The 11,798-nt window shown below is 48.6% G+C and overlaps 2 protein-coding genes across 2 annotated transcripts; both read left to right on the top strand.

The window, feature by feature from the left end:
• The first annotated feature begins 4,817 nt into the window (after positions 1–4,817).
• On the top strand, positions 4,818–5,939 carry LOC135464469 (uncharacterized). The gene has a single exon (XM_064741894.1). The coding sequence runs from the start codon at positions 4,818–4,820 to the stop codon at positions 5,937–5,939; it is 1,122 nt and encodes a 373-aa protein (XP_064597964.1).
• A 4,354-nt stretch (positions 5,940–10,293) lies between these two features.
• LOC135464470 (uncharacterized protein F54H12.2-like) lies at positions 10,294–11,379 on the top strand. Its single transcript, XM_064741895.1, has 2 exons — positions 10,294–11,067; positions 11,200–11,379. The coding sequence occupies exons 1-2, from the start codon at positions 10,294–10,296 to the stop codon at positions 11,377–11,379; spliced, it is 954 nt and encodes a 317-aa protein (XP_064597965.1).
• The last annotated feature ends 419 nt before the right edge of the window (positions 11,380–11,798 follow it).

Genomic DNA, 11,798 nt, shown 5'->3' on the forward strand with positions numbered 1-11,798 from the left:
CATGATTATCACACGAAGAGTCCACATTTTTGCCTGATTTATTTCTTTCTTTCTGTTAACAGGTTGATGCTTTCAAGACTGGCCAGGTCGTTGTTCGACATGAATCTGCTCCTCAACAGAGGGATTGCTGTCGGCACTTCCACGCGATCCCTCTGTTGCCGGACCAGATTCGAGAGATTGTTCGGCAGGAACTGGTTTCCTACACAGAAGAACTACACCGGAGGTTTGAGGGCATGCTGAAGCAACAGCTGGCTGAAATACTGCCAGGGTTGCTGGAGAGACAGGGAGAAGGCAGAGTCCTTGCCTCCCCACCTGCCTCCTCCTCAGCTGCCACCCCACTGCCTTCCACCCCTCCAGAGATGCCATCTACTGTTGGGGTGGGTGTTGCTAAACAGCATTTAAGGCTTGGTGCGCACAAGGATGATTGCCATTTTATGCATGACTTGTGCGTCATCCCGGATAGTGTGGTGGCAATGGTTGAGGAAAAATCTGCAGGAAATCCACAGATTTTTGCCTCGACCTTGACCATGGCACTATTCCGGGGGGAGGAGCTGTCTGGTAGGGCTGTTGACGGCTCAAAGCAAGGGAAGGCAGCTTTGAGCCCTCGACGCCTGAATGCCATCAAACAAAAGGTGTTTGATGTGCACTCAGTGCCCCCGTCACAAAGACAGGGGAAGTGGCACAAATGTAAAACAGCCATTAACTGCAAACTTAGGAACCTCCTTAGAAAATCCTAGTTTGCAGTTAATGCAGTTTTGCATTTTCTGCCACTTTTTCTGTTTTTGTGCGGTGATAATGAGAATTATCTGCCAAGCTGCTCCTTTTTCCAACCCTAATGTCATTTTGGTTTCCTCTTAAGCTGCTGGAGTTTACCACATAAAACTGTGGTAGATTCTATAAAAAAAATAAATGGTATATTTCAATTCCCTCCAACAAGTTGGTTCCCTCAATAAGTTATTTTCCTCCATGAAATTGGTTTCCTATTGGTCAAGGTATTGCTGAAAAAATGCTGTCTTGGCCAATTCTTGCCTTACAGTCTCTGTCCTCCGCCCTGTACAAAAAAAAAAAAAGGGGGGGGGGTGGGGGAAATAATGTTATTGTTTAATTTATTATTATATAAGATTTGTATATAACCGAAATTTTTATTTAAACAGTATTTATAATAGTGCAATAAAATATTTATAACTAATTGTAAAATATTTAAATATATAAATAAATTGTTCAACTTTTCATTTTGTTGTTTTAAGTAAATTATAAATGTTACAAGATTGAGTGAACTTTACTGTGTTTCTTCACGTTATGGCCACATTTAAAAAAAGTACACTATTTAAAACATGGTCTTTTTGCTATATTCCCCCAATCAACATCTATATGCATGTAGTTCAACATCTATTTCTGTACTTTTTGGGGTTGAAATAATGTGTGTAGAAATCAACATGAACTGACCTAAGACGTGTACTTTATTTAACTGTGGTTTTGTCTTTTAGTGTTTTCATATCAGTATCTTCAAATTCCAATGAATGCATATCTTACTGCGGCTGCGCCCAACATCTGTGATTGCAAGTTAATTCCTACGTCTTCTCCATTGCCTCCAGAGTGCTCCTAACAGTTTATGCTGGAATTTGGCAATGTATCTTGTCCTGCCTTTCAAACTCTAAGCATGTTATAACTTGGTGAACCTAGAAGGAAAGTCTAGTTCTGGATTGAACCAGTCCCTGGAACCTGGATGGAACCAGTCCCTGGAACCTGGATGGTAGATTTATTGCAGAATCATATAAAGGAGGGTCACTAATACATTTTTACATGGTTCCTTGTGCCAGTTTACACTCTATGAAGTGTCTAGCAGCTTGGTGATAGTCAGCTGATGACATGCATTAGAACATCCCTTCAGGCCAGGTTTCCTATCACCACAATGTTGTATTACTTAGTGTAAAGAATGTTGACAGGTGGAACATAACAGCCCAGAAGTTAATGCAGCGAAGAAAATCCAAAAGTTTAATGTGAGTGAGTGAATGAGGTGAGATAAGAACACACAAACAAACAAACAGCTGAACTTGAAAGAATACTTTTTCAACCAACAATTTATTCCAAGCAACAAGTTATGATTCACTATACAAACTACATAAATGTTCCACTTGGTAGTCCATGCATGTTAAAAACGCAGCTGTCCTGTTATTAATTATAGACAACTCGTGTTGCTTAGAGTGAAAAATATTCCCCCGCACCAAAAAACCGAAAGTGTCTCTTTCAGGAAAAAGCGTAGGGATTACAAATATATTTCCACAATTACATGTAAATCAGATTTATGATGAAAAGTCTTCTCACAGTTAATGCTCATACCCTGTGTGCTGCACTGTCTGAAAAGAGATGAAATGTACGAAGTATTAATTTATTGGATCAAAGTTTTGTGTTGACCTTTAATGGAAATATATACAGAATACATGTGGTGATTGCATCAACTTTGCTGCAGATGCAATTTATCAAACAGGTAGTTGATAAAACAAGAAGTTTAAAAAAGGATGTAGTGAAAACTTTAAAACTGAAACTAAATCTAAACTAAACTTTAAATCTTGAGACTACAAGTACCTTTGTACTATTGCCTTCTGTCTGAAAAGATACAAAGATACTGACATATGAATAAGACATACATAAAGACAATCTGAGATGTGTCTGGTTCATTGAGAAAATATTGTACTCAATCAATAACCAGATGCTGCCCCATTACGTTCTATGACCCGAGGAATAACTTTTCGTAAATGATCTATGAACCTTCTGCAGTCTACAATACCGTCTATAAGCTGATCCTTTGTCTGCCGCTTGTGTTTCTTTGCCAGGTTTGTCTTCAACATTGCCCATACCATCTCTATGGGGTTGAGGTCTGGAGATTCGGGTGGTGTCCTCCAGTGGTTGATTCCATGAGACTTCATAAATTCTATAATAATATATGTAAAATTCGATGTCTTGAGAAATATATAAAAATACATTATAAAGGTTTATATATATATATATATATATATATATATATATATATATATATATAGAGAGAGAGAGAGAGAGAAGAGAGAGAGAGAGAGAGAGAGAATAGAATAGATTTTCTTTCCTAGATAAGAACAAAACAGTCGAAACTGCAGTCAAAATACGCAGGTGTAGAAAGTCACTTCCTTTTTATTCCATCATTTCTCCACGTCAAAGAAATCTTACTTTCATATATATTATATATAACCAGCATTTGTTTACAGCAGAAGTTAATTTTTACAGTTCTTACTTGTATAAAGGAGAAATACTACAACTTTATTCACTGATAAAAGTGATATTTCACATAGTTATACATCACAGTTTTTTTAATTGCACTCGCAACAATAAGTCATACAAGACAAGGCGTTACAGTGACTTTGTATAAATGGTTTAATTCTTCACCTTTTGTGAAGCTTGTGGAGCTTGAGACGGCGCTAACAGCCTTGCTGTGGCAAGCTTACGATGTAGCTCTCCAACCTCACCTCCTCAAGTTACAGCGCGATGTGTACGGTCAACAATCCACCAACACCGCGAGTGACCCATCTCCTCCCCGACCTCCCTTGCTGGAGAACCGAGAGCTGGCCCTGAGTATCGTGGACGAGGCCCGTATGCGTTACCTGAAAGAGGGAACTGTGTTGGTCAAGTTCATGCGCCAGGCCCGTAAGGCAGCCTCCCTCCCGTGGGCTGTGGAGAAGAGTGTGAAAGACCAACTGCGGCAGTTTTTAAATGAGACGCCGATCAACAAATCGTACCCGGCATTCGCCCAGATGTACGTGGAGTATTTGATGACAGCCAACAACCTCTCTGCACCTGACGAGCAGCCTACAATCCGACCTAACAACCAAGCCAACCAACCCAACCAGGCTACCCAGGCTACGATGACCGAGTGAGTGTGTTTTTGTTTTAACCGCACCACCCTTACCCAGCTGTTTTTTTTTGTTTTTGTTTTTCCCTTCATTCATTCTCGTTTTGTTTTACCTATGTGTGTTTTTTACAGGGAGATGACTAGGGTGGTGCGCGTTATAAACATTGACCAATGTCGGGACTTTCATATTGGCGATACAATCGTCATTACGAGACATTTCTCACCGTGACACCAAAATAATGGACACTTACAGCATGTATTTATTCGTTCATTCGTGTTCACTGTTCGAGTTCGAAAAAATAAATAAAAAAAGTTTTCAGGTTGACGACCCTGGTCTTTTGTGTTGGTTATTGTCTTTACCTGTTGGTGAAGGGATAGTCTATCTATCTATCTATCTATCTATCGTTTTGATTGATGTGGCTAGGGTTCGGTCGGTGACGGCATTAGAATGACGACGGTGTCTTCTTTATGTCTTTTCTAGCCTGGCGAAGCTCCGTACAACGCCGCAATGGAAAGACTGGGTAGCTGTCGTCACCGACCTGCAAAGCTACACAGGTGTGCTACATAGTATGTTTGCGGATGGTAGAGTGAACGGGGGACGAATGCAGGTGCTGCAAGCGTACACTGAAGACGTCTGTCAGCATGTCGAGGATTCCCGACCTATTCAAGCGTATTACGTAGAGATTGCTCGTCCCACATTGATAGAGGTCTATCAACGCTCCGTGTTACATACCTGTACATTGCTGTAAATATTACTAATACTGTTACCTTACTATGGAATCCATCCCCGGTGTTTTGTGTTTTCTTTTTTATATGGACTGGGTCAGTGTGTCAGTGTGTCAGGCTAGGGCCACTCTATACTATATATAGGTGGTCTGAGGTGGGTTGACTCATTACACACAACAGACACCAAGCAGCAAGGACGACGTGGTGGACTATGCCTCGCACGAAAAAAAAATCAGTCACGCCGGGCCGTGGTTCAAACCCGATCGATACCGCTCTCCATGCTTTGTATTACAACCCGGACAGTCCAGCGGCTTACAGCGGGGTTCAACCCTTGCTCAAGGTAGCTCGACAACGGGGACTCAAAGCGAGTCGAACCCACGTGTCGGCTTGGCTGGCTCAGCAGGACACGTACACACTCCACCGACCTGCACGCCGCCATTACCCGCGTAACCGAGTGGTGGTTGGGGGTATGGACAGTCAGTGGCAGGCAGACCTGGTCGACATGACAGCGTTCGCCAAAGAAAATGACAACAACCGTTACCTACTGACCTGCATCGATGTCCTCTCCAAGTATGCCTGGGTGATGCCACTCCGGGCCAAAACCGGGGCTCGTTTGATCGAGGCATTTCAACAGATTTTCAAGACGGGTCGCCGACCGTTGTACCTGCAAACGGACGAGGGGAAAGAGTTTCTGAACAGACCGTTTCAAGCCTTTTTAAAGGACAAAGGGGTGTTTTTCTTTCACACGTTTAACAAAACCAAAGCCTCCGTGGTAGAACGGTTCAACCGCACTTTGAAAGGTCGCATGTACAAATATTTCACCGCTCACAACACTCGGCGCTACCTGGACGCCTTACCGGCGCTGGTTCGCGGTTACAATCAAGCCTACCACCGAAGCATACGACGAGCCCCTATCGACGTCACCCCCCAGAACCAGAAGGAAGTCCGGCAAGTCTTGTACGGTCCATCCACACACAAACGCTCGGTCCACCGTTATCGGGCCGGTGATCTCGTGCGTATCAGTAAAGTGAAAGGGAAATTTGAAAAATCATACCTGCCGAATTGGAGCACGGAAATGTTCCGCATCGTCCGCTTCCACCCTCGACAGCCTGCTGTGTACACACTGGAGGATTTGAACGGGGATCAATTGCTAGGGACGCTTTACGAAACCGAACTCCAACCGGTGACAGCCGCGGTGGATAAGTTTTATCAGGTGGAGAAGATCTTAAAAAGGGAACGGCGGCGAGGGAAACTGTACTATTGGGTGAAGTGGGTCGGTTATCCACCTAGCTTTAATTCTTGGGTGCCGGCCACGGACGTGAAACGTATTTAAACCCGAGGGGTCGCTACCACTTCCGACTGACCTGCCTTAAGGGTCAGTGTATATCGGTGTATACAAGGCTTGCGCGAGAATAAAGGGACCGTAGCAGCCGTACTGGGCGTTCTCTTGTACATCGGTGCTTTAGTGGGTGGATTGGCTGCGGAACTCAGCCTACAACTGCTCCAAGACCAGTCAACCCTACAATATCTACGAGGACAATTAAACAAGACGCGTTTCCGCTGGATTGGGACACCTGTATCACCGCCTCAACCACCGTCAATTGCCCGTCGGTTTGACAATACCGAGAACACCGTCACTGCCACTAGCGCCATTACCCGGAGCTGGGATCGAACTCCCACGTCACAACCCTCCACACCCACCACAACCACACTACACCGACGGCACCCACTCTCCTCAAACTCCGCAAACTCCTAAAACTCTTCAAACTCCTCACCCCCTTCACCCACCCCTACTCACCCCACCACACCAATACCTAGCATCATTTCCACACCTGTCTATCTACCCCCTAACACAACACAGGTAACACAGGTAACATAGGCAAGACAGGCAACACAGGTAACACAGCCAACGCAGGCGACACAGGTATCATCACCTGCCGTCACTCCCCCCACTATCCACCACCCCCCACCCGTACGACGATCCAAACCGCCGACGGAGCTAGTTTTACCCATGTACACGCGATGGGAGCATCCCTTTACCTGCATTGTCAGCGGACCGACGGGATCTGGGAAGTCTGTGTTTGTGAAACGGTTAGTGGAACACGCTCCAGCTCTCATTCATCCGCCCCCACAACGCATCGTCTGGTATTACGGGGAGTGGCAGCCATTGTACACCACGTTACCTCACGTTCGGTTTGAAGAAGGTGTGCCCAGCCCGTCCGCTTTCGACCCGGGGGAGCGGACGTTAGTCGTCGTGGATGATTTGATGGCTGAAGCCGACGATCGCGTGACAAAACTCTTCACCAAAGGCAGTCACCACCGCAATATCAGCGTGGTGTACATCGTGCAGAATTTGTTTAACAAAACCAAAGACCATCGGACCATCAGTCTGAACGCACATTACTTGGTGTTGTTCAAAAACCCGCGAGATGTAGCCCAAATTACCACGATCGCTAAACAAATGGCTCCAGGGCGGACACAGTACGTGCGCGAGGCCTTTGAAGATGCCACGGCTGAACCTCACGGGTATTTGCTGGTGGATTTCAAGCAAACCACACCCGATCACCTGCGACTTCGCACCCACATTTTCCCCGGGGAGATTCAACACGCCTATCTCCCCAAGTCATAACACCAACTTTGAAGCTACAATCTATCACATCAGTTTGTTTTGGCTGGCTGGTGGGTAGGCTGGTGGGTGGGCTGGCTGACGTGTCAGCTGACGGACTGGTAAAACAGTGTATTATTGCGGCGAGCGGTGACTAGGTCAGTGTGTCATCATAAAACTTTGAACACAGTCTATCACCTCAGTTGCTCTCACGACGACGACCCGTGATGAGGTCACACCGTCTCCAACGTTACGGTCCCTTATTAACCCTGCTCGCGCGAGCCACCCCCTCTATTCGTCAGGCTGTGCTGCGGGGTAACGATCCAGGATTACTCCGGTGCTTGTGTGAATGTGCTAAGAATGTGTTAAATGGAAACGTCCCACTCTCGCCGGCTCAGAAGGTGAAGTTACAGCGACACAAGACGGGTCTTCGCACTTTGGTGAAGAAAAGTGTTCCCCTGCATAAGAAAGGACGGATTGTTCAACGTGGTGGATTCCTCCCACTGCTACTCGCCCCCCTCCTCGCCAAAGCCATTGTACCAGCCGTTCTCGGGGGTGTTGTCGGCGGTGTCGTTAAGGGTGTCACTAGTAAGGCTATAGCTGGTGGCAGGTAATGCACCACGCCAAGAAAATGGCCTTGGTCGAGCCACGGCTCTTAGAGACGCTCACACGACCTTCACCTCCAGCCCACCCACCCCCAACCTACTCCAGCTCCCCATACCCCGTCCCCAATACGGTGAAAGCCCTCAACACGCTCGATCAAGAGATGGCCTCGATCCTCCACGACAGGACTCTCTCGGACGAGGAGAAAATACAGCGATATCACCACACCCTTCAACGGTACCGGACGTTTCAAGATCAATACCAAATCGGGCAGCGACCGAGTTCGATCCCACCTCAGGCCAAACCCACAGCCAGTCGTTTTTTGAGCGAGGCGGATAAGGCGATGCTAGACACCCCGACCCAAACCCTCCAGCCTACCACCCCTACCACCCCTGTCCCCTCACACGAGCGCTCATCACCCCGGGATCACTACCGGGCTTGGGTGCGGGAAAAAATGAGCACACCCGCCGAGCTGGGGAATCCCCCGACCGAGCTGGGGGAATCCCCCGATCGCCAGAACCCCGACCAGCCAACATAAAAAAAACCCCAGGCCCTCCACTACCGCCTCTAGTTCCACACACACACCACACACCAAAGCGAGCCAAGAAGACGCGACGAGGCCAGCGACCTGAACTCCTACCTGCTTCATCTATCATACGCCCGCTAAGGTGGAGTCCCTATTAATTAAATACAGGCGCCAGAGGACAAAACGATCAGTCCACCCGAGGGAGATCATCTCACCCACACCATGTTTTACGTGACGCTACCCAGTAACAGCTCGCTGGACTACTTCCCCAACAATACCTTGACGCGTTTCACCACCCAATTACCCCGCCCCATCCATTTGACAGGTGACTGGGAATGTGGGCTGGTCGAAATACAGTATCCCCGGACCTGGTTTAACGTGCGGTCAGGTGAAGTGTGGTATACCATAGACTCCCCAAAAGACTCACACCACGGTACGCATAAGCTCATATTACCAGCCGGCTACTACCCGACACCCAAAGACCTGGCCTGGGGGTTGACCAAATTGTTAAGCGAGACAGAGATCCGCGATCACCAGGAGCACGCCGGGGACTTAACGTTTGAGTTCGACGATATGCAGCGGAAATACAGCGTGCGGTTTGAGAAACCACTGGGGCTTGGTTTCAGCCCACGGCTAATGCAATTCATGAATTTACCGTACGGATGGCTCATGGGACCGGCGGACCTTATGTATGTCGGTGCCGAGGATTTAACGATCAGCACACCCACGCTGTACGTGTACACAGACATTATCGAACCGCGTGTGGTGGGGGACACGTTGGCCCCGCTGTTGCGGACGGTTACCACGGAAGGGCAGTATGGGGAGCACGTCTCCAAGACTTTCTAACACGTGGAATACATCCCCGTGCAGTCCAAACATTTCTCGACGGTGGACATTGATATTAGGGACGACACGGGTCGATCCGTCGCATTTGAACGCGGTAAAGTGGTGGTGACACTTCACTTTCGACAGCGGCGTGCTTTACCCTTGCAATAATTGCATCACAGCAGGCTTACATCGACTATTACACCAAACAAGCCGGCGGAGGTGGGTTACCTGTGTTTCGGGGTGTGGCTGTCCAGCGCGGTCACGGTTTGCTGGGCGGTCTCAGCAAACTCCTCCCACAGCCCTTGTTAACCTCGCCGGCTGTGAAAGCACTGGGCAAAACGGCGTTACGAACCGGACTGCAAGTCGTGGGGGACGTGCTGAGTGGGGGCGTGTCACCACAACAGGCTTTGAAACGACGCGGTTTGGCGACTGGAAAACAGCTGCTGGTCAAAGCTAGTCGCTACGCCCGACAGCGGTTACTGGGTGAGCCTATAAAACGGAAGACACCGCGCGTCACGCCCACTCGTCACCGACACGTGGGACTTAAAAGACGTGCCGTCAAGCCCAGAAGAAGACACATCAAAGCTCGAGCCACATCGAATACCCTGAATCCACCGGATATTTTCAGCTAAACACACACGCGCACGCGCACATACACAAGCCATGGCTCTTCCCCACCCCGAATGCTGCCCGTCCGTCAGCAGTGAGTTTGATTTGTGGACCTTACCCCCGACCGACACCAGCGTTCGAGAAGGCCGCTGGGATGCTTACAGCCCCATCGCCAGCCTGAGTGATGTGGGACCTGTAGAATTTGTCATCACCAACGCTGACGCAGACACTTACTTGGACTTGGCCAACACCATGCTGTGCGTGAAGGCAAAAATCCTAAACGGGGACGGGACGGCTGTGGCGGCTGACAAGAAGGTGGCTCCGACTAACCTGTGGATACAATCCATGTGGCGACAGGTCGACGTCTCCCTGAAAGATAATCTCATCACGCCGTCCACCAACATGTACCCATACCGGGCTTACTTGGAGACATTGTTGTCTTACAGTAAAGAGGTTTAATAGAGGCAGCTGTCTGCTGCCTTGTGGTATGCGGACACCCCAGGAAAGTTTGACACGATGACTGACACCAACGCCGGGTTTGTCGATCGGCTGAACTGCACGGCTGAAAGTCGGTCGGTTGACATGCTGGGTCGCCTGCATTGTGACATGTTCCTGCAACACCGACACCTGCTCTACAACGTCACGGTCCGCATCCGTCTCACCCCGGCTAAGGATTCGTTTGCTTTGATGTCCGATGAAGCCGCTCCCGGCTACAAGACTCGCTTGGAGGAGGTCTTGATCTTTGTGCGCAAAGTGAAAATCACCAGCGGTGTGCAACTGGGGCATTTGAAAGCCTTGGCCAAAGCTCCTGCCAAGTACCCAATCCGCCGCGTGCTGACCAAGTATTTCTCTGTCCCCAGAGGTCACACCCTTATCAATGAACAAAACCTATTTCTGGGTAGCATACCGACACGTTTAGTGGTGGGGTGTGTGAGCAACAAGGCTTTTGACGGGGACTACACTAAAAACCCGTTTCGTTTCCGACACTACTACACAAACTTTGTTGCCTTGTACGTCGGCGGTCGTCAGATTCCAACCAAGCCCCTGACACCCGACTTTGAGAACGAGAATTTCATCCGCACGTACATGAACCTCTTTACCCACACGGGGAAAGCGTTCCACGACGAGGGAAACAATATCAAGCGCACCACATTCGCCGAAGGCCACACGCTGTTTTGTTTCGACTTGACCCCTAGCCTCCACGATGACCACCAACTGAACCTGGTACAAAAAGGGGATTTGCGCCGGGAGATGCGGTTTGCCAAACCACTGCCGGAAACCATTAACGTGGTGTGCTACGCTGAATTCAGCAATATCATAGAAATAGACCAAAGCCGAAACGTGCTCTGCGACTTCGCCAGTTGAACAGCCAAACAAACAACAACATGGACACGGTACAATTGCGACGTGTGCTACAAACAGACGTGTTTACCCGGGCTGTGGTGGGGGCAGGAGGTGGGGTCTACCCTCAGGATCATCTCCCCTCACTCCCCCCACGCCCCTCACACCCCGCCTCTAGGATCCCCTGGACCCCCTGGGCCTGCATCATTAACACAGACACGTGCCTTCGCCCAGGACGACATTGGGTCGCCGTCTTCATAGACCAGTGGTCCAATCCACCCCATCTCCGGGGCGAATACTTTGATTTCTACGGACTCCCACCCCTCTACCCCGATATCACCGCTTGGCTTAACCGGGGAACACACCACTGGACGTGGAACGATCGGCGGCTGCAGAGCCTGGACACGACCGTGTGCGGTCAATATTGTGTGTATTACTTAACGTAGCGAGCTCGAGGTCGTCCCATGGATGCCAATGTACACACGTTGGACACAGCGTGCACGACCTACGATAATGACTTGCGGGTGTTCGATTGGGTGGATCGTCAGTTTGGGATTCATCCCTCGTTTTTTTTCCACACCCATGGACTGTAAAACATACATCAAATAACATTCTTTCTTTCCAGTTCGACGTGTTATGCATTCCACGTTCTTGTTTTCCCTGTTCGACCTGTTACCCCA

The sequence above is a fragment of the Liolophura sinensis genome, chromosome 4 (genome assembly GCF_032854445.1).
Source record: "Liolophura sinensis isolate JHLJ2023 chromosome 4, CUHK_Ljap_v2, whole genome shotgun sequence".
NCBI lineage: Eukaryota > Metazoa > Mollusca > Polyplacophora > Chitonida > Chitonidae > Liolophura > Liolophura sinensis.

Bases quoted from the DNA above. Each gene is read 5' to 3' on its own strand.
- LOC135464469 (XM_064741894.1), top strand. From the start codon at position 4,818: ATGCCTCGCACGAAAAAAAAATCAGTCACGCCGGGCCGTGGTTCAAAC.
- LOC135464470 (XM_064741895.1), top strand. From the start codon at position 10,294: ATGACTGACACCAACGCCGGGTTTGTCGATCGGCTGAACTGCACGGCT. The intron at 11,068-11,199 runs GTGTGCTACGCT...TGCTACAAACAG, and splicing joins TGCCGGAAACCATTAACGTG to ACGTGTTTACCCGGGCTGTG.